Here is a 27796-nt window from a genome sequence, read left to right as displayed (position 1 = left end):
ACATGGCATCCTCACCCCAACTGCATGGAGAGAGACATCATCCCACTGGAAGTAGCTGAATGGACTCAAAGCCGAGCACATCCCCAGCACAGTCAGCCTCCTAAGCATTTAAATGCATTGCTTCCTTCGGGGCACCAAACTCAGAGTGGTGTGTGTTTGTGTGTGCGTGTGGGTAAGGAGGGAGAGACTCCAGTATACTGCTCCTGTAGTTCCACCTCAGAGTTCTTATAAAAACAACATTCTCTCATGTCTACCCATTGACAGGACACCCTTCCATTTGAGGGTCAGGTTGAGGGGTGACCTGTGCTCCTGCGATCTCACGGGCAAACTCCCAAACCTTCAGTAACGAGCCTCATGGGGAAGAAGCTCCATCACCCTGCTCGGGCCCATCAGGCCTCAGGAGAGGGTCCTTGTGTCAGGAATGTCCCAAGGACAGGGACTTGCCTTGAGGAAGTGCTCCCTTCTCAGCAAAGCTACCTGCTCCTATGCCTCTGACCAAGTGAGACAGAGCCCACTCGCCTCCTCCCAGGTCTGGCTCATGTCCTGCTCTTCGCCATCCGAGAGAGCGCATGTGGCACTTGACATCCCCAGCCCCCTCCAGCTGCTATACCCAGCTGCTCGTGGGTCCTCTCCAGCCTTTAGCACTTTGGGGTTCTCATTGGACCAGTCTGGGGAGGACCATGATGTGGGCAACGGGCCCCCCAACAACAAAACGGTAGCCATCCTGACTTAAAAAAGAAAAGGTAAAGTGGGCGAGATGAAATCTATGTAAGTTGCATTCTCCTCTCTTTCTGTGTCACTGTTCTTCCCCTGCACCTCAGGAGCTCCTGCCGTCTGTTCAAAGTCCCCCAGTGTGAGGCCCATCCAGGCGCTCTCTCCACCCACGTTGCTCAATGCTCTCAACCTTCCGTTCACAGCGCCCACTCTGCTGTCACGGCCCTGCTGGAAAAGCAATTTGAGCAGACACACAGGAAAGTATGAGACTGGCCATTCCTCCTTAATAGGGTGCTTAGTTCTTAATTTTGGTGCATCTTTGATGAGTGAGGCTGTTGGATAAGAAGCTGGAAATGGGGTGCTTCCTTGAAATCATTCCACTTTACCTATTCTTTTGTTTTTGTTAAGATTTTATTTATTTATTTGTCAGAGAGAGAGGGAGTGCACAAGCAGGGGGAGCAGCAGGCAGAAGCAGGCTCCCCGCTGAGCAAGGAGCCCGATGGGGGCCTCGATTCCAGGACCCTGGGATCATGACCTGAGCGGAAGGCAGATGCTTAATCGACTGAGCCACCCAGGCGTCCCCTTTACCTATTTATTCTCTTAAATAAAGCTGGTCCTAGAATAGGAGAGAAATTATTCCTGGCTCCCAAGTCTTTCCTTCCACCTCCAGAAAAAGAGTTAAGAGAATTAATTAGATAGAAAGCTACAGATCAGTCCCTCACTCAAAAACAAAAACACCACTGAATTTAACAGCACAGGTGAAACCAGGGCATCAGGCTTCTCCAGGGGAAATCCGCCCCGCCCAGATATTTTGGAAGAATCGGACCGCCAGCTCACGGACCCCCTCCAAGCTGGGTCCCTTCTGCTGTGCATGCTGTCCCTGTTCCTCCCCTTCTCCAGTGTCCTCTGCTCTTCACTGGCCAGTGAGCTCAGGTAGAGCTCTTGGGGAAGTTAGAACAAAGGTCAACTCTTCCAGACCCTATCCCAGCAGGAGGGAGAACAGGTGTTGAGAGGGGAAAAGAGTAATTTCTCGGCCCCAGAAGCTTCAGGCCTGAGTAGAGAGGTAGAGTCCTGGCTGCTTAGGTCCGCTGGTTTAAAGATCCGAGGGTGTGTGAAGGGACCTAGCGAACTCCCTGCACAGTCGTTGGCTCCTTGCCCTTCCCCACTGACCACAGAAGTGCCTATTGCAGTGCTCAATGCAATCATTCTACGACCCTACACAGAAAGACTCATGCCCTTTCACTGCCGTACCCAGGAGTTCCTAGGCTGTCCCCTCTACTCAGGAGGACCACACCCCCCAGATTTCCAGCTGGAAGAGCAAAACATTTGACCATTTGAATTCCCGTGTGTTAAGAATCCACAGGTAAGTGCAGCTTTTACTCCATTTTATCACAATAAGGTTTGTAAGGCTAGTGACAGAGGTAAGCCCTGGGGGCCAGGAACACAGCCCAGTCAGGGAATCCAGAGAGAGCTTCTCGGATGAATGAACACTTGAGCTTAATCTTGAGGAATAACAGTTACCTGGATAAAGATGATGGGGAAGACTTCAGTTAAACGTTATGGATCAATATCTCAATATTAGTTCATTGATTGTGACCAAAGCACCATACTAATGTCCGATGTTAATAACAGGGAAGACTGGGTGTGAGGTATATGGGACCTCCTACTATCTTTACAACTTTTCTTTATATCTAAAACTCCTAAAATAAAAAGTTTATTAAAAAAAATCCCTATGCCAAGTTTCACTCCATACCAACTAAATAAGAATTTCTGGGGTGCAGGCCAGGCATTAGTATTTTTTTTAGATCCCAGATGATACCAACGTGCAACAGAGTCTGTGAACCTCTGGGGTATGAGAGGTCTCTGAGGTATGGAGGCTGGTACATTTTGCCATTAATTCTCTCAAAAATGTTCTGAACTAAATAAAAATGTTGAGCGCTTCTTCTATTTTATACCTATGTGAGGTTGGATTTTTAATGAGTATGATAAAAATAAAGTACTGGAAAGACTCAGAAAAAAAGAAAAAAAGATGATGGGGAAGGATATTCTAGGGAGCAGAAACCGCATTTTCAAGGCTTAGAGGTTCAAGAAGCCAGAGGATGGCGTGGCCCGCGGGAAATGACTAAGGAGGAGAGCAAGATGGCACACAGTTATTTTCTCCATGAGCCTGCTCCCAGGTAAGGAGCAGCCATGCCGAATGCCCCTCCCCCACCCAACCCCTTGGTGAGAAGCCACCCGACCTTTGTGTGCCAGAACCAGTGTGTCAAATGTTTCATAAAGGATGGGTGGCCTTGAAGGTTCTCGGCAGTGTGCACGGTGCCCAGCTGAAGTGTTTCTACCCCGCTCCGTGTCACTCTGTTTGGGGACACAGGGACACAGCAGAGGCTGGCTCTGCTGAGAAGACAGGGACTTACCTGGCCAGGCACATAATCATCCCGCAGGTGAGCTCTGCAGCACTGAGGCTGTTCCCATTGGGGGTGCTAAAGATGGAAGAAGGGCGGGGACGTCAGTAGGTCCAGACCCCATATTCCCACTCCTGTCTCAACAGAAAGCCGTGAGTGCAGTGTGCTCACTCTCCCGCCCCCTCAGCTCACCCGCTCTTAGGACCAACCCCCACCCCATGCCTCCATCCTGGGCTCTCCTATGGACTCCTGCCCAGTCCCAGGGCTGGAGGGAAAACCCCCCGCTCTGGCTTTATGTTTTTGTGCGGAGGGACTTCAGTTAGAGAAACACACCTGGCCTCTCTACCCAAGCTCACTTCTCCCACGGCAGAGAAGTGTCTCACTCGATTGGGAGATACACGTGTGGCTCAGCATTTCTCTTTCCTCTCGTTTCAGGATCCTGCCTATGGCAAGCATGGATCCCCGTTGCTCGGTGCCATCACTCTTTCTGAGGCTGTGCCCAAGATGGGTGTGCAAGCCTGTCAAATTCATCAAGATGTCCAGGCCAGCTTCTGTCGTTAACAAAGCTAGGATTTTTATTTCCACCTGTTTGACTTCTCCTATCTCTCAAGTTCTGGAGTGAGAAAGCTTCCTCACACCTTAATGCACAGGGCCATGCTGACATGGTGACTCAGCCCATTTCACAGAAAGGAGAATAGAGCTGAAACCCAAGAAACGATTTGTCTTTTCTCAAAGGCTCTCTCTTTTTTTTTTTTTTTTTTTTTGGTTTTGAAATAATTTATTAACACACAAGTTCACCCTCCTTTTGCCTCTATTGGATCTTTTCATCTCTGGAAATGAAGGTTACAAGGAGGGAAAAGTCAAGAGATCTTATCCAAAAAGGAAAAAAAAAGGAGAAAAGGATTCTCAGAGTCCGTCTTTCCACCTAGCTTCCTGTCTAACCCTGCGAACAGGCTGTACTGGGATGCAGGAAGGGGTGCAGGGCTGGCGGCGCTGCCTCCGTGTCCAGGGCAAGAATGTACGATGGGTTACCATTTAACACTTCTTCTGTTGGATATTGACCTCAGTCAGATGACCAGTCAATTAACCCCTACACTATAGGAGAAGCGGAGGGAAGGAAGGGGAAGGTTTTGAGGGCACTGAGCTTCCCAAGGGAAGGGAAAAGGCTTGAGGATGAAGACGCGGGCTACCATCACCTTGCCACACCATCTAAGTGCCAGACGGGAGCCCAAAGCGAGTGTGGCCGAGCTCTGGCTCAGAGTCACGACCTCTGCACTGCCGTTTCTGAAAAAACAGCTCTAATGGGGACCCTTTCCCTCTCGGCACGGGAGTGTGAAAGAGAAACTGGGGTCCTGGCTGCAGAAGGGTGCCGGGCCGTGAGGAAGGGAAAGAATGTAGAGCTACTCAACTAGCCAAGGCTGTGCACCTGCACAAGGGGGACAGAGCAAAGCAGAGCTAAGGGACACTCAGCTCTAGCCAGAACCACGGAGGGAGGGAAAGGGGCGGCGCTGGAGCAGGAAATGAGGATAAATTCACTGACATTCTTCTGATTCCCAACCAGGCTGCAGTTCAAACATCTGTGGAGAGGGTTTGCGAAGTGATCTGAGATTACAAAGAGAGCCAACTTGTCAAGAACCTGGGGAACCACGACGCCGTGGGCGCCGACCACCTGTCTGGACTCAGCCTGGCCCAGGCATCCTTCTGGAAGCCCTTCCTACTCTGACCTTCTCTCTAAGCTAAGTCTTCCCCTTCCCCCGCGTGGTGAGCCTCCACCCCCACCCCCGGGGCTCCACGACTTACTTCATGACCAGAACGCCCTTCCTGGTGGCAGCCTCCAGGTCCACGTTGTCCACGCCCGTGCCGGCCCTGCCCACCACCTGGAGCTTCTCTGCAGCGTTGATGACATCAGCAGTGACCTTGGTGGCCGAGCGGACAATGAGGCCTTCACAGTCCTGAGGCAAAAGAAACATCTGGGTCCACAGTTGGTCCTCAAGACCTCCTAGGACCTCCTTGCCTGAAGTGGGAGTTCCTGCACGCTGGCTGAGTTTGGATAGCTTCAGAGAAAGGAAGCTGAAAGCATCCACATCCGGAAGCGGCTGCCAGACGGCAGGCCTGGGGTTAGATCCAAGCTCCATCCGCTATGAGCTGTGATCCTGAGACTTGGCCTCCTCAAGTGCATGAGGAGGAAGTGAGAAAGGACAGATACAGCCCCTGACGTGCTCTCTGGCTCCACTCAGTGGACAACACCCCCACCATCAGACACGGTGCTGCTGAAGGGGCTGGGGCACTGACCGGCACATGGAAGGTACTCAGTAAGTACTGGCTGGCTGAATGACTAAGACGTGAACAAAAGACAAACTGTTGAAAGAAAGATACCTCCAAAAATAGAGACCAAAGTAAGGGGAGGAGGGGAGAACAATTAAACTGGTCTATAGCTGCTCAGAAACGTGGGCAATTTGGGGCTAAAAATACACATATGCAAAAAATAAATACTTTCTGGATTCATCGTAACTGCTTTCCTTGGGCTAGGCTAGACCCCAAGACAGTCTTCCTTAGGCTCATCCAGAATCCTGTGATATCTTCTCAGAATAAGGATATTGTTGCCCAAACACCCAATGAGAGTCCCCAAGAAATGGAGAGGGAACAAGGGCACGCTCTGTCTCAAACTGGCTGTCCCGGGTTGGTAAGGAAGCAAGTGTCGTTGCAAAAGCAGCAAGCTGGGGATCAGAAGGCCAGGGTTCCAGTCACGGTGCTAAGTAACCCCACCCCCAGGCCTGGTCTTCATCTGCAAAATAAGAGGGTTGGAACAGTTGGCCCCTCGGGTCCATCCCACGTCTGGTCTGACACCAATGATGTAAACCGCTCTGCAATTTCCACAGAGAGCCAGATACAGGGCCCCTCCCAAGCTCCCCAAGCCCTTTATGTCTACAGTTCTGAAACAGAACCTCAAATGTGACACTCCAAGCAACACCGATAAGCCTCTGATCCAACTCCATTTCACTGATGAGACCCTGAAGCCCAACAAGATTGAGGATGACCATGTCCCCTCCTCCTGCCCTTTTCATGCCCTCCTTCCATCTACCAGGTGCCTGATAGGTATGTATTGGCATCATGCTAGACTCTGCCAAGGCAAAATAAGAAGTCACAGCCCACCCTCAAGGAGCTCACAGTGCCAGACACGCCACAACTCACCAGTACACGTGTATGCTGTGACTTCAGAGTGTCCAAAGCACACGGACATGGAAAGGTTAGAGGAACCAAACAGGAGCCACCCCATCTCGGCTGACTGCCAACACCAGCCAACGCCAGGCGAATCTTGAGGGTGCTTGGAATTCCTCCCTATAAAGCAGCCTAGTTGAACATCAGCCAATGCCTGGGCAGACGGGGACACTGCTGACTGTCCCACATTCAAGTCCACTGCACTTGGCTCCAAAGAAATGGCTCCCTGCCTGGCCACCCACTACCAACTTTTCAAGGCACAGTCAACTTCTCTTCCATGAAACCTTGGCCAACGACGCGGGACTCAATGTCACTCCCTCCCCCTATTTTTCTATCTTCTATTTTACGTTCAGGTGTCCTCTGTCTGACCTGCAATTTGGTCTCCTCATCTACATCTTACCTCTCTAAAGCAGGATCATCTTCATAGCTGATGCTAAAACACTGCGTTGAATGCATGAATTCAGTGATTTGAGAGGCCAGTGGAAACCTACCCACACCCTTCTCCCCACCACCACCTTCCTTCCCTAAATAATTCAAACATGTCACATGATCAAAAATCCACCATGGGAAATCCCTTCTCTTGACTGTGATAAGGACGCATCAGATGTACATGACAGCACTCAAGAGTTTGGTGAGCATAAGAATAAGGAGAGACAGGAGAAAAATGTTCCAAAACCAACAAATTGATCAAAAGAACCGAACAGACACCTGACACACAGACCCATGTATGTCAAACTGATGGGGAAAGACAGCTATGTGATAAAAGGTATAAGGAAAATTTAGGAAAAAAAACAAATTTAACTCCTATCTCACTACAGATTTTTAAAAATCCAGAAGAATTAAAGAATTTTAAAAGAGAAGCATTAGAAGAAAATGTAAGGGGATATTTTTTATGATCTCAGGATGGGGAAGCTTCATAAGCAAGGCACAAATCCCAGAAACCATTAAAGAAGATAACTTTTCAAATGTAAAGTAAGCTCTAGACCCGTGACCACTCAAGTCAAGAGTCGTATGCTCTACCAATTTTCAAATGAAAATTTCTTATAGAAAAGATGCCATAAACAAAATTAAAGACAAGTGATAGGCTTAATATGGGAGAAAATCCTTGGACCATATATAACAGAACAAAGACTCATCACCAAAAATAATCAAGCCTTCCTACAAATCATTGTTTTCAGTGATAAAGAACCCAGTAGAAAAACAGGCGAAGGTCCAAGTAGGCAATTTGCAGGAGAAATACAAAGCGGCCAGTAATTTATAGACTTTTAAACTGCTAGATATCAAGAAAATGTAAATTTTGGGGATGCCTGGGTGGCTCAGTCAGTTAAGCATCTGCCTTGGGCTCAAGTCATGATCCCAGGGTCTTGGGATCAGCCTGGCGTCAGGCTCCCTGCTCAGCAGGGAGTCTGCTTCTCCCCCTCCTTCCTGCGCATGGTGCTGTCTCTCACTGTCTCTGTCGCTCTGTGTCTCTCTCTCAAATAAATAAATTCTTTAAAAAAAATGTAAATTTTAAAATGTGGTATTTTCAGGCATCGTATTGGCAAAACGAAAAGTGGTAACAGTCAATGTTGGTGAGAGTGCAGGGAAAGAGGAGTATAAATTGCACAACCAGGAGAGAGCAATTGACAGCGTGCGAGCACATCTGCACCGTGCATTCCTTCGCCGCCAGCTCTGGCACCTCGGCTCACTGGTAACACACTGAGGAAGTCAAATGTCCTTTGAAGTGGTCACTCCAGGGCCAAGAGTCAACTGACAAGAAGCAGGCCTGGAGCAGGACCACCCAAAGAGTCACAATCTTCTCACCTTGCCGCTCTAGTATCAAGTTCCTGGGCGCAAATCTGAGGTCCAGTCCTGCTCCAGATACTTTACCCAATCACCCCCTTGGGCCCCAAGAATCTGGCCTCTTCGAGTGCTTTCTCCAAAGCCTCCACCACCCTCCCCAAACCTTAGGAATCTGCTTCCCGCGGGGATGCTGCAGGCTCTCCAGGAGCCCACCCCATGCTGGCGGGCCCCAGGACAAGCACAGAAGGAGCATGATTAGCCTTGAACAGGCCCAGCCTTCTCTATGTTGGGATCTCCCTTACAGATTGTTACCCGTAGTCTCTCCACACTTTTTCCTCAAGGGTGCTATCCCTCACTAGGAAGTCTGAGGAGTCTCCAGTCAGACCAGCACGGATGTTCATTCAGAGCACAGCCGTCCCAAGCAGAGAATCTGCCTTTGGAGACCCCCCCATCAGCCGACCTTGGACCCACACTGAGCGCAACCAGGGTCCACTAGCTTTCAAGGTCTAACACCCTCCACCACCCCCAGCTTCACTCAGTTCTTCAATCAACTGCATCACCAACTGATACATTCCATCAGCACATATTGATTGAGAGCCTACTGGTAACCTATCTCCTGCCAGCCCCTCAGAACACCTATCCTCCTGGATACCAGCCCCTCCTCAGGTCACAGATCATCCCTCCAAGCCTTGGCTCCCAGCTGCCTGCTCCTCTACTCTACGTATGCAAACTGCAGGCCTTTGCAAATCCTCCCACGTCCTCAGTGCAGTCCGCCGTGACCACGGCTTTCTTTTCTCCAGTGTCCTGCGGGCCATTCTGGCACCTCCTGAAACTGCACCCATTCTGCTGTGTACTGCTCTCCGCAGCTGCCTTGGAGTTGGAAAATGGCCACTCTTCTGCTGAATTTACAGTTGTTCCAGAAAAACTATGCTAACTCAGCAGTTGAAAGCCATTCACGTTTCTCAAGTTCAAACATGCTTCCTTTCCCAAGGAGGACAGGCTTGGCCTTGAGAGTGATTCTAGCATGGCTGGTGCCGCTGACTTACATCACACGGAAAGCCAAACTCTCCAGGTCCTTGTTCCCCAGCTAGAGAATGCAGGAAGGTGCTGTTTGGCACAGTATGCGTGATTCTGATTTAGTAGATGTCTATTTAACTCTAACAAATTAAATCCTAGTGCAAAGGCTGAGAATTTGCTAACGTTTTTCAAAGATTTATTTATTTTTAGTTTAGAGAGGGAGAGCACACACCCGAGCAGGAGCAGGGGCAGAGGGAGAAAGAATCCTCAAGCTGACTCCCTGCTGAGTGCGGAGCCCAGCTGGGCACTTAGTCCCAGGACGCTGAGATCGTGACGCGAGCCAAAATCAAGAGTCAGACGTTTAACTGCCTCAGCCACCCAGGCACCCTGTTACTCGCTATTTTAAAGGAGCCTTTCAAAAGCTGGACTCTTGCATGGAAACTTTCCCCCCTCTTTATCTTTCTTAAAATTCTGAGATAGAGATATAAACGTGTTCGGTCAGTTAAATGCATTACGAGCATATGGCTTACTGGTTTCTGACCAGCACTGCTACTCAATAGAACAAAGAAAAATATATGTATCACAAATAGTAAGGATATTATTTCATGAAACTTTACTGTGTGTGTACACATATGTATGTGTATACTGAGTTATGACGTAAAATGAATTTCTTCTTGTGGGTCATGGTCAAAGTTTAAAAGCCACGGATACGTGGTAAGATTTAAAGGTCCCTGCATATTAGGTTTATTTAAGATGTCACATCTGCTGATAGACGAGGGGTCCCCAGTCTAAGAGTTTTGTGAGTTCTGAACACGATGCTTCACTATTCAAAGCCAGTGTTTTCTGAACTTTTTTGACTAAGACTTAGAGTAAGAAACATATGTTTAAGCTGTGATTTTATACTCACAAACCACACAGGCACCATCACTGCCTACATAATTGAACAAATTTCATGACACACTACTCAGCCTGACTCTCTGCCTTGCTCCCAGATATTTCTTATTTTGTTTTTTAAAATGCTAATCACAACCCATTAAACCAACTTCACTACCCACTAATGTGCGGTGACTCGCTTGGAGTCTGAAAAGCACCATTCTCAGGGGTAATTTTACTTCCTGACCACGGAGTGAGTGAGAGCAAACTGTGCCTGCCCAGAATACCAAAGCGTGGGAACAGAGGCCAGGCCTGGGCAGGCAATGTGCTCGAGCTTCCTGCAGTATTAAAGATTTCAGTGGGAGAGGGCAGGGGCACTAACTCGGACACCCCTCCACCCAGAATGAAAGGACACAGTGTGGACATGCAGCCCCTCCAGCGGGCTGCCCAGGTGGGCTAACTGGCATTCTGAAGCCAATGTTTTACAAAGACAGACCCGAAGCCTGGGGGCTCCCCGAACAACCCAGCCACACCACCAGCCAGTAGCCTACAAACACCCATCCCTCCTCTCCTACCTGGAGCTTTCAGGGCCTTTAAAATGTCCTTCAAGTTGCAGCTCCAGACTCCAGCAACGCACCCAGCCAACTTCCCAACTTCATGGAACCCCTCCACTACTGGAGAGGCCTCCAGGTCTTCTCAATTCTGCCTTTACCCTACCTGTCCCCCTCCCTCGAAGTCCTACAAATTAGGATTTCTAATTTCCACAAGAAAGCTGCAAACCCCCAAGTGAGGCCACTCACCCCAACCTGGTGCTCTGGCGGAGGTGAGGGTCAGAAGCGGGTCTAGAGGCCACTGCACTGCCTTCTGGCCATTGCCCTGGGCCAAGGCCACTGACAGCACCCATACAAAAGAGGAGGGGACAAGCGAGAGGGGCCTGCCTCCCATCCAGTCCTACCATGCTCCAAGGATCAGGTCGTGAGCCCCTGTCCCCCACGCCATTCAGGCTAATCACCCCATTTTCCTCCACCTTGGCAACAGCCGAGCAGGCAGGCAGAGGCTAGGCTGCTGGGTGGTCTCACGTGGCACTCAGGTACTGCCATCTGGTCAATCCTGGGTGTCCTGGAGTGCTGGCCAGGCTCCCGAACTAGTCCACAAGCTTCTTGAAGTCAGGGACTCAGACACTTCTCTAAGTACAGGACTTACTTATTCTTAGGTACTCAGATACAGCACCAGGACGGTGGAGGGGGTGCGGGGGACCCGTCGTGGAGAAACAAACACAGCAGCAGATACAAGGGCAGACAAGGGAGCACCGACAGTTTCGAGGACCATGTGGTTTCGGCACAGCTAAAGCAACTGCAGCCGCCTCTGTGGTTTGACTCAAGGGGCCCTCTGGGGAGAAAATGGAGGGGGTGGAAGCGCACTGGGGTCGAGCGAGGTTGGTAGTAGGCGGCACAGCGGGGCTGTGGGAGTTGGAGAGAATACATGGGGCAGTGGGGCATGGACCCCGGGGTGCTGGGTGCAGGAACTAGAGTCAAGAGCTCACAAAGTAAATATCCTGCACGAAGCCACCAAACCTCCCAGGGCCCTTACAAACAAGGCAGAGAAAGATCTTTAGTAGATTGCGTTGATACATGCCTGAGAAAGATTTGCTAAGAAACAGAAATTTCCTGGGGGCTTTTGGGATCCGATTCTAATCCAGGCTGGTCATTCCTGACCAGCGATTGAGGCCAACGGTGAGGCAGGCGGGCAGGAACTAAGCCTGGATCCCGGTGGGGTGGCGCGGACGGCCGCGTGGGCCGCCCAGGGACCTAGGGCGCCCCCCGCCCGCCCCCCTTTCCTCCGAAGGCTCCCTGGAGGCCGAGGGGCGGGGAAACTCGCGGCGGTCTTGCATCAGACGAAAGGCGGGTACAGCGTTTGCTGTCCTAGCCCGGCCGCCTTGCCTGCAGCCTCTCCAGCTGCCACGAGACAGGCTGGAGCTCTGCCAGCGCCCCCCCAGGGAAAGCTGGACTCGGCCGGGCTAGCCAGGACTTAGTCCGGGAAGGATCGCGGGTCCCTGGGCTCCCCACGCGGAAGCCACTTGGGCGCCCCTTCCCCCCTGGGCCACTGCGCGCGAAGGCGCTGGGGAACCGCGCTGGCATCCCGCGCGCAGCCCGCAGGACCAGTTGGAGCAACCTGCGCTTTGCAATGCTCGCAGGAGGCGAGCCAACGTGAAACACGCGGTTGCAAACTGAACGCAAAGTGTGCATCCTGCAGCTCGCCGCTGTTTGTTCTCCCCTCCCCCAGCCCCCAATCTCGGGAGGCCCCAGGATTGACTGGTACCGGGGACGGGGAGTGGGGGTGGGGCGCGCTGGCCCTGGCGCGGCCGGTTTCGGCAGGGGATGCCAAGGAACCCTCGTCTCTCTTCCGCTCGCCTTACCTGCAGCTCGGCTATCAGCTCCTCTTTACTCAGGTTCTGCTTCTCCACCACCTGCAGCCCTCCATCTTGCAGGATCTTCCGGCAGCAAGGGTCCAGGCTATCACTGATGAGCACTTTCCGCAGATTTGCAAAGGCCATTGCTGGAGTCAGCCTCGGAATCTGCCGCTCCCGCCGGGCAGAAGCGCCTAAGCCGAGAAGCTGTAGTTCCGGCGAGCGGGCTGGTGTAACTAGGCAGGATTCTTGATCTCCCGCTCCCCTTTTATCTTCCCCTTCTGCTCCTACCGCCTCCTTCTGATTGGACAAAAACACTCAAACTCTCGGTGACTCCGCCTCCTCCTCGCAACTCGAGCCTTCAATTCCCCGCCCACTTTATTATTCTCCAGCGATGAATTTCTCAATCTCAGCGAAAGCCCTTGCCTACACCTGGTGAGCGCATAGAAACACAATTTGCGCTGACTGGCTGATTCATATCTCAAATAGAAATATTTGTTCTCACCCTAGAAAAATGTTTCACGTTCACTTCTTTCTTCCAAAGAACGTATTCAATAATTCCTTAACAAGAATTTACTGAATGCAGGTAATATGTGCAGGGCACCGTGCTGGATGCTGAAGGGGCTAGGGCATCCTCTGGTGGGCTAACACCGAGGGTACCAGAGGCAGACACGGGAAGTTACATAGTGAAAAGCAATAGGAAACTTTCTGAGACCTCACAAAACAGTGCTTAATTACAACAGAATGATGCACTGAGAATTAGGAATTTGAAGGAGAACAGGAACCGGGTGCATGTAGAGCAGCCAGAATTTTTGTTCAAGTTCCCCATTCTCTTCTTCCTCCACTTCCTCTCTGATTATGAAAAAGACAAAAGGAATGTGAGAGGTCAGTCTAATTTATATGTTGACCAAGGAGGCACTTCCCAACTCTTAACTCTTTTATGTTTAAACCCCACAACAAACGTGCCTATCCCATGGCCCGCTTTCCAGAAATATTCGGGGAAAAATCCGTTTGGGATTATTTAAGGCCCTCTAGGATCAGAGCAGAGTCAGTCGTGCTCCTAGGTGAATGAGAATTCAGTTTATCCAGCGGTGAGCCATCTGGTCTTGAGAAGCACCCAGCATCACCTAGGGGTGCCAGGAAGGCTTCCAGCAACGCTGCCTTTCAGAAGATGCTCTAATGCTCCTTGAAGGCAAGCACCCTGAGACACCTGAGGGTATGGTGATAAGCAAGACCTTATCTGCCTTCAGGCTGCTCTTGTCAATTGTCTCATCTTGAGAGCTGAATAGAAAGAACCCAGGGAGAGAAGAAGTGACATTGACAAAGGCCCAGGGTGTGAGGAATAGCTGAAGGAGATGCCTAGGGGTGCAAAAGACAGGTGCAGAGGGGCCAGGCTGCCCAGCAGGGGCCTTGGCCTGGGGGGGGGGGGAGTTTGAACTGCGCTCCAAAGTAGTACAGAGATGCTGAGTGATTTTTTAGATGGGATCCTCTTACATTAGCTGAACTGAGCCCTGACACTCCTCATGGAGATAATACCGCTCTGCACCACCCCCCTATCCCCACCCCCATTCCCACCCTTCCTCCAACATCAACTGCAAGTTGAGCATTTTTCTTTTACAGTCAGCCTAGAAGCAGAGGAAATATTCTTCCCCCACCCCATGTTATGGCTTCCATCCATAAAACAGGAACTTTGGCCTTCTTGGAAGTATTAGGAAAATAATTCTGCCATTCTCTAGAGACCCCTCACTCCCTCCCCTCCCTGAGCCCCAGCCCCTTGGGAAGAGAGAGTCTGGTTAGTGAGTTGAGGGGAAAGGTCCTAGTGCCAGCCCAGGCCAGCCCCTGCTTAGCTCTCTCTTTTGGAGCTGAAGCCCACAAATAATGTGCCCTCCCCTGCTTTCTTGTGTATAGTGAGCCCGCCAGGGCAGGCCTCACCCCATGTACCTGAGGGGGCAGGAGCCACAGCTGTCCGGCTGCTCTCCCTATAGAGGATAAGGTTCATGGGAGAGAGGGAAGGGGGAGAGGTAAGAATCTTGTTTTTTTTTACTTGGAGCCCGGCCGTGATCTCCAAAGTCACATTAGGAGTAATAAAACATATTTTGATAAGTAGATGATGAATTATCATCTGCAAAACAGGCACATCTGAATCTGAATTCCAGCTTCTGCAATTACTGATAATGTGACCTTGGGGAAATTACATTGCTTCTCTTAGACTTCGTTTTCTTCTCTGTAATATGGGGCTAATAGGATAGTGCATACTCCATAAGATTGCTATGACAATACGTAAAGCACTCGAATGAGTGCAATCTGTAGTGCTTAGCTTTCATTCATTCATTCATTCATTCATTCACTCAGACAGCCAACGCATATTTATTGAGAGCTTATCATGTGCCAGGCACTGCTGAGGGTGCTGGGAATAAAGCGTTGAAGGGGACAAACACAGTCCCTTCTCTCATGGAGCTTATGTTCTGTTTTGGGACCAGAAAATAAACGATAACCTCAGGATGTGAAAGTATGATGAAGAACGCAAAACTGAGTGACGTGATAGAGAGGATGGGATGCAGGGGTATTTATGTTAGACTTTATAACCAGGAAGGGGCATTCCAAGAAAAGGATACTTGGGTTGACACCAAAATAGGAAGTCAATTTGCAAAGAGCAGAGGAAAGAAAATTCTAGGCAGAGGGCAAAGCAGAACAAGTCTGGCACATTCAAAGAACTTGGTCCCAGATATTCCTGTAGCACTTACTGTGTGCCAGACACACCACCATGCCCTGGGATAACAATGCTGAACAAGTCACACACAGTGCCTGCCCTCCGGGGACTTGGGGTCTAGCATGTGAGCCTGTGTGCGGTGTGCAGCCTGCATGGGACAGTCAGTATAACCTCTGAGAAGGGCAACGTTTAAGCTGAGATCTGAAGGTGGAAGAAGAGCCAAAGGAGAACATTTGGAAGAATATTCAGGGGAAAGAAGCCAGTAAGAATAAAGTCACTTGAGTAGGAAAGAGCACCTGTCATATAGAGACCAAAGGGGAAATGAGGTGTGAGATGAGGTGGAGAGGTCAATAGGGGACAGACAACTCAGGCCATGTGAATAGTCCGGACTTCAGTGGATGCAAATTAAAAACTCAGTTTAAACTGGCTCGAGGTGTCTGAGAAGATCAAATGAGGACAGAAATGAGCTCAGACTGGTGTCATTGGCAATCTATCTCTCTCCCCATCTCTGTTTTCTCTGGCTTTGCTTCATTTCCAGAAACGCAAGATGTGGCAAGAATGTTACCAGTTAGTGAAGACTATAAGATTCAGTTGTATATTCTAAGCACTTTTGCAATCCTCGAAGATTGCACTCATTTTCCAAGAATTTCCACAGTATTTTAATACCTGATCCTCAATGGGTAAACTGGGGTCATGGATCTGTCCTTGAACCTATCCCTCTGGCCAGGGGTAATGGATACACTGACTGGTCAGTCCTGAGGAAAACACCCACTTCAGATCTGAGGAATGTTCCATCTGGAATATATGCTAAGAGTATGAGGAAAGTGGGTTCCCAAAGGAAACTTCAGGGTGCTAAGCCAAAGGAAAGGGAGTGGGGATTGGAAGACAGCCTGGCAATACCAACAGTTGACCACTCCACCATGCTAAGGTGTTTAGATTTTATTCTAAGTAGGATGGGAAACCATTGCAGTTTAGTTATAAGGAGGGAAAGTATTATCTAAGTTTTAAGATGATCATTCTATATTTTACACCAAAAACACTCCTTTTTGCAGTGTTGTTTTGATTATCATTATGATGATGACAATGAGTACCATGATGTTAACGATTAGCAGAGAAGTGGGTCCCTGGTTTGGCACCTGGAACGACTCAGGAAGGCACAGTCAGAACTTGAAAAGGCAACTCTCTGACAGTGAAACTAATAAGAATCAATGAATAATGGATGGAGTTAACCACCTGAGAAAGTAACCCACCCTGAGAGAAGGTAAATGTCTGAAAAAGGAGTTTTGGGAATGACCAGATCAAATGAAAAGAATACTGTTTCATCCAAATACTACTAAATGTTAAAAAGAAAAAAAACCTCTTAATATAATCAATTGCATTATAATTTTTTCTGCAAGAAGAATATATTAATGGAAAGGCTGGTCTGCATGTTCAGAAAGACAACCCAAGGTGAGTCTTGGCTTTTACCCAGCACTGTTCTAGAAGAAAGAGAGGAGGACTTCATGTGACAGGAGTGGTTAGTAGCAAGGTGTACTTCGATGTGGTACAGGGAGAATTCACCAGATTTTATCTTAGTCTGTATAAAAATATCCCTTCTGATTCTGCAACTCCTTTCCTTTGCGGTTCTTCTGAGTGCCTATTGTATATTCCAGAAACCCTGATTTCAGTAAAGGGTTGCTGAGTGGATCTGTTTCTCAGCAGATCTCATTGCCAGGTCCTGTGGCAAAAGGAGAAACACACAGACGCTAAAAGGCTGTGTTTTGAAGGGCTCCTGCAACAGGAGAATGTTGTCAAGCAACAAAGGTTGAGGGAATTGAGCACAGTCACTAGATAGACAATCTCCCTGTTCATGAACACACGAGTAAGGGGGAGCAAAGTACATGACCCCAAAATATGCACTATGACATGTGGATTATTTGGAGCTAAAGGCAATCAAGACCCAGCAGACTCAAGAAAAAGCTATTACCAGAGACAACTTTTTATCTGAAAGACCTATCCACATGGCAAGACAAACATTGAATTACTGAACATTTGCTCTTCCTACAGTCCTGTGAATTACCCTCTTCCCCTTTGAAGTCCAGGCCTCTATCCTAATCCTTACGTCAGGAGGGTATATAATCTATCGCCTGGCTTGTCCCTGGGTCTCATATTCTAATGGGGCTTTGGTACGTACATAATTACATTTGTTATTCTCCTGTTAATCTGTTTTATGTGAATTTAACTAATAAAGTCAGCCAAAAGAATCTAGAGGTGTAGAGGAAAAATTTTCCTCCCCTGTAGAATTCAGGTTTGTATTCTTGTCTCTTGTGAGTTAGGCTAGTGGTAGTCTCTGAATTTCTGATTGACACCGGCTTCCCTCTGAGATTTTAGGCTCTTCTCTCCTTACTTTTAACTACAATGTCTCAAAACCTCTTTAGGTCCCATTGGGGCGCCTGGGTGGCGCAGTCATTGGGCGTCTGCCTTCGGCTCAGGGCGTGATCCCAGCGTTCCGGGATCGAGCCCCACATCAGGCTCCTCCACTAGGAGCCTGCTTCTTCCTCTCCCACTCCCCCTGCTTGTGTTCCCTCTCTCGCTGGCTGTCTCTCTCTGTCTAATAAATAAATAAATAAATAAATAAATAAATAAATCTTAAAAAAAAAAAAACTCTTTAGGTCCCTGAACTCTATAAGAATCTCAGGAAATCTACAAACCCGCTCACCTTCTAAATAGTGCATACAGTTTTGGGAATTCATGCACCTTTTACAACCTACTCATGGGCCTCCTAGGATCCAATGAACCTCTTGTTAGAAGCTCATATTTACATGGATTAGGCATGGTAACAAAGTGCAAAATAGTCATAATGATAATACACATATTTATTGATCATTTTAAAGTGCTAGCTAAGCGTAACTCAGGAAACCCTTACAACTCTATGGTGTAGGTGCCACTATTATTTGTGTTTTACAAGTGACAAATCTTAGACACATATTCAGCCCAGCTTTACAATTTAGAGCAGTAAAATGATTTACCAAAAGTTACATGACAATAGGTTGTAAAGTTATTATTATAGCATTTCCTTAAATCTCTAGTCAGACTTCTAATTGCACTGTCCTCACATCTTTTCAAAATAAAATCAAAAGTCGTCCTTTCTCTAAAATAGTATACTCAACTTAGAAACAACAATACAGGTGTGCCTGGGTGGTGAAGATGGTTAAGTGTCTGGTTCTTGGTTTCAGCTCAGGTTGTGATGTCAGTGTCATGATACCAGCCCTGCGTGGGACCCTATGCTCAGCATGGCATCTACTTAAGATTCTCTCTCCCTCTGCTCCTCCCCACCCCCATGCTTGCACTCTCTCTCTCTCTCTCAAATAAATAAATAAATAAATAAATCTTAAAAAAAAAACACAATACAACAGATTTTCATGTTATAGCTATTTTTTTTAAAGTAAACTCTACCGCAGTGTGGGGCTTGAACTCACAACCTCAAGATCAAGAGTCACATGCTCTACCAACTGAGCCAGTCAGCCCTGTGGGGTACTGGATTGGATGGGGGGGAGGGCACTGTCACTTCCTTAATGATTGCCATGTATGCAGGAAGTGGCATTGAAGACAAAATGGGCATCTCTAAGTAGACACCAGACAGAAAGTTTCATCCCATTTCATGTCCTGTCATTACCAAAATGAATCAGAGGACAGAGCTACTTTCCTGTAAATGCCTCAGTCAACTCAGGCTACTATAATAAAATGCTACAGACTGCATGGCTGAAACAACATTTATTTTTCACAGTTCTGCAAGGTAGAAGTCCAAGATCGGGGTGCCAATATGGCTGAGTTCTTGGTGAAAGCCCTCTTCCTAGTTTACAAATGGCTACTTCTTGTTGGTCCTCACATGGCAGAGAGCGTGCTCTGATCCCTTTATCCCCTGGTAAGAATATCAGTCCCAACATGGGGGCTCTGTCCCCATGACCTCATTAAATTCTAATTACCCCCTTCAAAGCCCCCATCTCCAAAGACAATCACTCTGGGGTTAGGCTTCAATATATGGATTTTTTAGACATTCAGTCTGTAGCATGCCCCAAAACCTTAGTAATACCCCCCTGCCTGAAAACATGGGCTCCAAGGTCAGGCTTCCTCAACATCTATCAAGCCCAAGGGTCCCTACTTCTACAGCACAGTGCCCAGGCGATTTCAGAATACAAATATATATGGGAGAGATGAGGTACAAATTCAAAGTCTCCATTTATTCAGTTTGCATTGGCTGTACTGTAGGAATTAATCTTTATTTTTTCCTGTTCTTCCATTTCATTGCTCTTCCAGACAGCAAACTCCCCATTCATAACCTTAACCTTGGAATTACTCTTCTCTCTTCTTAGGTCACCTTCTGACATTTTCAGGCCAGAATTGCTCTCTCTCCAAGCCCTCAAGTCTTCAAAGAGGCAGTATTCTTTTCTACTCAGGCTCCAGGTCCAGCTCTTTAACTTCCGATAGAAACATTTAACTTTGTATTTTAGGGTAATCTGGAATAATTCATTGACTAATTTACTCTCCTCTACACTTATTCTCCTATATAGAACCCCTGATTTCTGTCTTGTGTTATAGAGACTGGGAAGGCCTGGAACAAAAATGGGTTGCTATCTTTAATGCTACTGTCAACTCTGAATCTGAGTGGAATCTCTGATTAATCATTCTCACTAATGTGAAAATGACTGATACAATATTAATATTACTTCTCTCACAGTTATCTTTATGCACATTTCATGTCTCCAAATGAGATCTTATATTTATGTAGGAATTGTGTAGTTCATAAAATAGTGATGACTCAGTAAGGTAGAACACACTGATATTATCAACACCCATTTCAAAGATGAGCAATTGAGGCTCAAAGAAGATGCATGGGACTTCGGCTTGTGGCCACCATAGAGTAATGGGGACCAGGTTTACCCCTTACCTGAAACAACTAAAACAAAAGACAAATACATGAAACAATGGTTTTCAAGACACTGACATTAGAACAAAAGGCAGTGATAGCTGAGAGATAGGAAGCAAAGAAGGTAAGTCCTATGATTGCCTCAGCTTACTGTCTGGAGAGAGTTTCCAGGCCAGGGCAGAAATGGGTAAACGATTTCTGGGGAAACGTTGGTCTCCCTGAAACAAGAAGATGGAGCTGTGTCACAGAGAATAGTGGAGAGGAGAGAGCTGAAAACAGTGATAGTTCTGGAGATCTGGTAGAGGAGGTTCTTTGAGTTTGCAGCTGAAGATGCCCACTGTATGCATGTAAAGAAACTACTGGAAGGCAGGGAAATAATCTCTTAAAGGAATAATCTCTAGAGCTCACATGGTCCAGAAACAGCTGTTATTCTCACCAGCCAGACCAGAAACCCTCACAATTCACAAGATACTGGCTCTTGCTTCAGTAGTAGATAAAAATGAGCTTTAGACTAAGCACTTCTCTGGTCTGGCCTACCAAAGCTTAAAAGACATACCCAAAAAGATTGAACTGTTCCTAAGTAATTTAACCACATCCCTGATCAACTTGAGACTATATGTAGAAATACAGTAATTGCCAACATTCAACAAGGTAAAATTTGCAATGTATAGATTTCAATAAAAAATTACCAGGCATGCAAAGAAACAAACAAATGACCCATAATGAGAAGAAAAACCAATCAATGGAAATCAACCCAGAACTTGACACAGATGCTAAAATTAATAGTCAAGGACATAAAAACAGGTATGAGAACTGTATTTCATATATTCAAAAGACTAATGAAAAGAGTGAGCACATCAAATACAGACGTGGAAGATGTAAAAGACCCGAATCAAATTTCTAGAGATGGTATAACTACAATGTGTGAGATGGAAAGCCACAGAGTGGGCTTAACAGATTACACATTATAGAAGAAAAGATTGGTGAATTTGAAAATTTATTTATTTGAGAGACAGAGAGAGAGAGAGCATGCGGGTGTGTGCAAGCAGGGGGAGGAGCAGAGAGAGAGGGAGAAGGAAGAAGCAGATTCCTGGCTGAGCGGGGAGCCCCAGGCGGGGCTCAGGCTCACGGCCCTGAGATCATGACCTGAGCCGAAATCAAGAGACAGACGCTTAACCACCCGAGTCACTCAGGCCCCCCCAAGACTCGTGAATTTGAAGACATCGGTATAAACTATCCAAAAATGAAATGCAGTATGACTGGGAAAAGAAATTAGCAGGGAATCAGTGAGTTGTTAGAAAATTTCAAATGACCTGATATAAATGTAACTGGAATCCTTAAGGGGAAGGGAAGGGGACACGGGGAGAGAAAAAATATTTGAAGGAACAGTTACCAAAAATGTTTCCAAGTTTGATTTGTTGAATCAACAAATCCAGAGGCTCAAGGAACCTCAAGCACCAGACGCATGAAAAAAATTACACCAATGATCATGTAGGTATGTCAAAAAAAGTGACGAAGGGCAAATCCTAAAAGCAGCCAGAAGGAAAAGACAGACGTTATGTTCAGAGGAACAAAGGTGAGGATGGTGGCAAATTTCCCATAGATGCAAGCCGTAAGAAAACGTAACGATGTCCTTAAATCCTGAGAGGAAACACAAATTCTATAGCCAGCAAACACATTTTTCAAGAACGAAGATAAGTTTTTTGATATATAAGAGCTGAAAGAATTAATCATCAGCACACTTTCACTGTAAGAAATATGGAAGGAAGTCCTTCAGGCAGAAGGAGCACGATACTCTCTGGATCTATACAAAGGGATGAGGAGCCCTGGAAATGCTAATTATGTGAATAGATGCAATAATGTTGTAGATCTCGCTCAGAGTTCGAGAGCGGCAGACCAGGAACTTGGTGCAGGTCTTTTGACATCACGGTCACCCACTACGTGCAGCTGTACGTGGCGAGCAGTGTGCCATTTATCAATCAACAAATGCGGATTACACATGGAACGGACCATATGCTTTGTGGTTTGCTCAGAGGCGAGCTAGGTAACTGGGGGTTAGCATTTCTGGAAGACTTCATGGTGGGCTTGGCCTTTAAAAGGGATGGGATGGGATGGGATGGGATGGGATGGGATGGGATGGGATAGGATAGGATAGGATAGGATAGGATAGGATAGGATAGGATAGGATAGGATAAGGTAGGGTAGGGTGGGTAGGATAGGGTAGGGTAGGTTGGATAGGGTAAAATAGGGTAGGGTAGGATAGGATAAGGTAGGGTAGGATAGGATAGGCAGTGAAGCAGAGTGGGGCTCTCTGGAGGGTTCTAAGCACAAGTGTGGAAGCAGCAATGTGCATTAGAGATTGGTGGAGGTGAAGGTGAGGAGAGGGGGAGGTTGGCCTGCCTGTAGCAGATGCTTTCTGCCGGAAAAGAAAGGAGATTCATTTGGAAAAGGAGGTTATGGAATAACCTTTAATGTCACAGAGGGGTTTTTAATTTAGAGATTGGCACGTGACTCAGGCTGTTGATAGGGAGCAAAAAAAGAGAAGCTAACTGGTAAATTTTAGAGTCAAGCCCATGATTATATGTTCATTAGCAATTGGATCCAACCATCTATATAACAAGCTTATTAGGCAACGTATAATACATGCACACCAGCATTTGTGTTTCTGTATTCTCCAGAAGGCAAACAGAGACTCAGGACATTAGGTAGGCAGAGAAGGCATAAATCAGACATTTGATCATTAAAGTGGATAGATGTTCAGTTTGGCCATATAGTGCCTATTGGATCTGTGATAAATCACTTCTCCTCTATGTAGCTCCTTGTCCTCATCTGGAAACAGAGTTGTTGTGAACATGTCCTGAAAAAAATAAAGTGAACGTGCTTTGAATGCAAGCATCCTAAACAATTGTTATTTGATATGACTGTTCCGTGATGAGAAAAAACAGCCCTTACTGTTCTGGGTGTGTTTGGACAGTACATACTTGGTAAAAAAAGGCAAATGTGTTCAAAGGTGATTGTTTATTTTCTCTTAGTCTGTGACCATTTTCACTGAAACTGTTTTTCTTGCAGTCATTGTATTGATTGCTCTTTCCTTTACTCCAGTGTCTCTTCTTGCCTTGCCCATCTGCACAGCGTTATCAAAGTCACCTCAACTGTAAGTCAAACAAACCAGAGTTGAAGCATATGGTGTAAATACTCATTTATTCATTTATGTGTTTGTTTATTCACATTTATGGTTCAATTAAAGTATGCCGAGATCTATGCAAATAAGAAAGACTGTCGCTTTGAGGAGCTGACAGTGAGTGGGTCACACAGTTGGGTAAATCAGTGACTCTCTCTCTCTTTCTTTTTAAAGATTTTATTTATTTATTTGAGAGAGAGAGAGAGTGTGTGTGTGTGTGCGCGAGCAGGGGGGAAGGACAAAGGGAGAGGGTGAAGCAGGCTCCCCACTGAGCAGGGAGCCCCAATGTGGGACTGGATCCCCCAGGACCCTGGGATCAGGACCTGAGCCGAAGGCAGAGGCTTAACTGACTGAGCCATCCAGGTGCCCCAATTAGTGACATTCTTGCAGAAAAGTGTGGGGGAGTGCTGTGGTGAACATGGTCTCAGATGTGCTAGTAGAAACCAGATCAGCTGGCAGGGCTGTGGGGATGGGCTGAGAAGTCCCAATGTCCAGGACCCTGACCTGAATATGGAAAGGCCACAGGAGCAGTCTAGAAATATATCACACTTTATGCAGAGGAACTGGGATGACTTAAAGTACCAGTGTGTGAGAAACCATGATGTTCTGGAAACCGCAAATCGGTAGGTAATATTGGAGCATAGGATGGGAGGGGGAAGTGATGTGTAATGAGCCAGGATGATGGACACTTGCCAGGTCAGGAATAGCCCTGGAATCAAGGAGTGTGCATTTGATCCGAAAAGAGATAGGGAAGTAGAGAGGGGACAGAGAGTCCCTCCAGTGGTGGGGTCTTATCCAGAATGTGTAAGAGGGACTCTAGGTGTGGATGTGTTGACAGCATTCAGGTATGAAATATTGTGGAGCCTTAGATATTCTTTGTATTGTCTTGTCCTTTTACTTCTCTTACCGGCTATTGTTACTGAACATCTCTGGACTATTTCAATGTGAATAACCTTCAGGACAAGAGAGTAGGGTGAGGTGAAAGATAAATTAAGCCTGTGACTAAGTGAGTAGCTGTACCACTGGTCATCCGAGGGACTCATGGGATGGGGGTGGACTGAAAATAATACAATGGAAGCAGCTTGTGAGCAACAGTGTCCACCAAGGGCTGGCTATTACTATTATACATATTTCGTGTCTAGACACTTCGCACAGAGAGTTGATAACAGGCAGCATCTCCAATCCATTTGAAAAATCAAAGGGCTATTATAGGTAAATCTAGCAAAACCATGTAGCAAGTCAGGAAACTCTCTGAAAGACCAGATATAGGTCTGTGAATGTTCTGGAATGGAGTGCCATGGGTAGTCATGAGATTCATACAGATACACAGCAGAGCCCAAAGGGATAGCTTGTAAACTGGAATCTTACCCAAACCCCTGAGGGTCAACAGACACCCACAAATAATTAATTTCAGAGAGTGGAAAAACTGGCTTGTTGAAGTTTGGGGGTTATTAATAATGCTCTGTTTCTCCAGTGATCCTTTCCCTTGGGGGAAATGGAGTGCTTGGCAAGCAGCCTCATTACTCACTCCTGCTTCCGCTGGGGTTGGCAAGGTTGGGAGGCATCATTAGACACACCATCATCATACAGCCATAGCAGTGAGAGGTGTGGATAGGCTTCCTCAGGCCACCCTAGGAAGTTAGGTCCAGGCACCAATCAAGAAACATTTAGAGTCTAAACATGTCTGGCACTTGGTAAGTGTTCTTTAAAATCTCAGTTATTACAGCCCAATGTCCAGTATACAGTAGGTACGGCAGGATGATTTATTGTGGAAGGGATCGAGAAATAAACTTACCATGCTCCAAGGCTAGAGCTCCTGCTACAACATGTTCCTTCACAGTCCCTGCAGCAGGTGTTGCTAGCTGATCACCAACCCTGTTCTTCTCTAGGACCCACTATCCTACAAGTACACACACAGACCACATTCTCCAGCCTTGCTGAAGTTAGGTGCTGTCACATGACTGAAGTCCAGCAACAGAATGCAAACAGAATCGATGAGAGCCCACTCCCATCCTGGTCCTTAAAATCTCCTTCGTACAGTCCACTTCTTGTAATGAGAAGACCTTCCCCCTCACCCCATCCCCAAAACAACTGTCAAGTCTGAACATTTAGCAGCTATCTGAAGATACTGGAAAGTACTAGATAGTACTTGGACAAGTCCAAGTGGATTGTATTGTGCGAGACAAAAAATGTTTTATTCCATTACCTTGGGAATTCTTCCAGTTGCTTCTCCCCTTTGATGTACTGACTCAGTCTTCATTCTTAGGCAGTCACTTCATATTCCAGAAACCAAGACCCAAATATATTAGAGCCAAATCTCAGTAGGTCCCTGGAGTCCTGTGGCCACCACCTCATGCCACCCCAATACCATCATCATGGTGGACCATTTCTTGAGCACCTCCTTGTCGAAGAGACTTCGTTCGAGACTCAGAATTTGTTTTGAGGTGAGGCCTGAGTTATAAATGTGTTCAGTTTCTTTATGTATATTTCAACATATTTATCATGTGCCAGGCACTGTTATAAGCACATTCATTCATTACCCAGAACAATGCCATGAGGTGGGTACTAATAGTATCTTCTATCCTATAAAAGAGATTATATTAACCTCTCTTTGAGGAATCTAGAGATTCTCACACATGCATGTCTCCCAGCTAGACTCGTGGCAGAGCTGCGATTTGAGGTCAGGGATCCCACCTCCAAAGCTTATACTGATAACCACAACACTAGTATCTTTCTACTAGCTTTGTGGAAAACAAAAATTACATAAAACCCCAAAAAATATCCCCAGACTAAATACTTCTGGTTTAGGGTATGTTTAGTGCTGACTTCCCACCCTGATTATTATATAAAATACTACCAAAGATGGGCATGCCGGTGATATTTCTCTGGTTTTTGCCTGGCTCTCCATCTCCTCAAGACCTCTGAGACCCTCTAGTAGATCCATTTGGTCCCCACTTGCAGATTCAGCCCCATCCCTGACTCAGAGATTAACGGATACCTAGGAGGAATGTAAGTAACTATAGACCCAAAGCTCACTGACTTAAAATCAAGTCAGCCTCCTGCTAGTCCTGCTGGGAACTTATACTTTTGTTTGTGGAGTATGCGCTTATTTCAAATTCACCACTTCCTACTGTAATACTGGTGACTGGGTGTCTGTTTTGTTCCCCTGTATCTAATGTCCTGCCTCAGCTGCCAGGTTCTGTCTTGCTTCTCCCAATCCTAGAGATCATACTCCTGGCCTGACCCTCGGTTCCCTGGCTAGCTTCCTGATGCCACCTGCTCTCCTGACGGGCTTTCTTGAGGTGCCGCACCGCCCACCTGCCTGGTTACTTTCCTGATACTAGTCCCAGGACATCCTCATGTTACCTGGTACTGAAGCCTATCCCAGTGTGGTAGAATGGTCAGATCTGCAGGCATTAGCCTTCTCGTGGTTAGCTCATCACTGATGCTAACATACCCCCTGTTCTGACCCTAACCCCACCCTAATCCAGCTGAAGGAAGAGAGATACAGTAAACGGAGGAGACGGGACCCACGCAAAAAGTTAGAAGTAGGAGTGCTTAGTGGTCAGATATGATCTCAGTAGGCTATTAATGGCACAGGGAAGCTTTGTATGGTACAGGGCCCCGAGTTCTTAAGACAGTATAAAAGGTGAGTCTTGGAATCTTGGTTCAGTTTTGCTGGAAGGTGTGATGCACTTTGGGAGAGTTTATGGTCAACAGGCTACCTTCAAATTAAATGAGGTCTATGGGCTCTGTACAGTTGCCTTACTCCTCATTCATCTGGCAGGAGTTCTTAGCCTGGGGTCTGTGTATTCCTAGGGATCTACACGCAGGCATCGGGAAACAGTATACCTGAGTGCTCTTCTGGAGGGAAGGCTCAGTTGCTTAGGTCAGATTCTCATAGGGTCTTGTGACTGACAACTCAAGAAACTTTCCCACAATTACCAGCAAGACTGAGTTAAGGGGACAGACATTTTTTTTTTCCACTCTGAGTTCTCTAGAACTTTTAAGTTGTAAATAAAGTGAAAACATGTAGTTTAAGTAAAACACCTAAACAATTACATACGTTCATTACATGTAATCTAGAATGTGCATACAAAGATAATTATATGTATATTATATTACATATATATCTGTGTGTGTATATATATGTCTTGGGGTCTACATTCAACCCTACCCTTTTTAAAGACCAATTGGCAAAGTGATTCACTAGCTTTAGCACATGGTGCTTGATTGAAATTATTTTGACTAATCTGACAGCATCATAAGCTTCTAAGTAAATGAAAACAGAAAGTTTGAAAGACCGCACCCTGGGAAAAAGAACAGATCGCAGATGCTGGGTCTAGTTCAGATGTACAACATACAACATGTTGCAAAGATCTGTAGCAGAAAGAAGCGCAGGAGACAGCTGGGTTTGGGTGGGGTGGGATTGGGGGTAGGGGAGGGTTGCTCTGGGAAATTCTGTACCTAAGGAGAAACACCTTGTTTTTTTCCTGAAAGAGAAGCTCATCGTCCTGAAACTGCAAAGAAAGAGCACTCCTTTTTTTTCTCTTCTTTCTTTCTCTTTCCTTCTTTCTTTCTTTCT

At 46.9% G+C, this 27796-nt stretch overlaps 1 protein-coding gene across 1 annotated transcript in view; it reads right to left on the bottom strand.

The window, feature by feature from the left end:
- PHGDH (phosphoglycerate dehydrogenase) overlaps positions 1-12667 on the bottom strand; it is a 30081-nt gene extending 17414 nt beyond the window's left edge. Inside the window, exons 1-3 of the mRNA XM_045801385.2 lie at positions 12424-12667; positions 4917-5068; positions 3129-3194 (exon numbers count right to left, since the gene is read on the bottom strand). Coding sequence (XP_045657341.1) covers positions 3129-3194; positions 4917-5068; positions 12424-12561 — 356 coding nt within the window. The 5' untranslated portion in view covers positions 12562-12667. The remainder of the gene's footprint in view (positions 1-3128; positions 3195-4916; positions 5069-12423) is intronic.
- Positions 12668-27796: the final 15129 nt, after the last annotated feature.

Source organism: Ursus americanus, chromosome 12 (genome assembly GCF_024610735.1).
Source record: "Ursus americanus isolate L20-20 chromosome 12, mUrsAme1.1.p, whole genome shotgun sequence".
Lineage (NCBI taxonomy): Eukaryota > Metazoa > Chordata > Mammalia > Carnivora > Ursidae > Ursus > Ursus americanus.
This window is presented reverse-complemented; position numbering and strand designations above follow the sequence as displayed.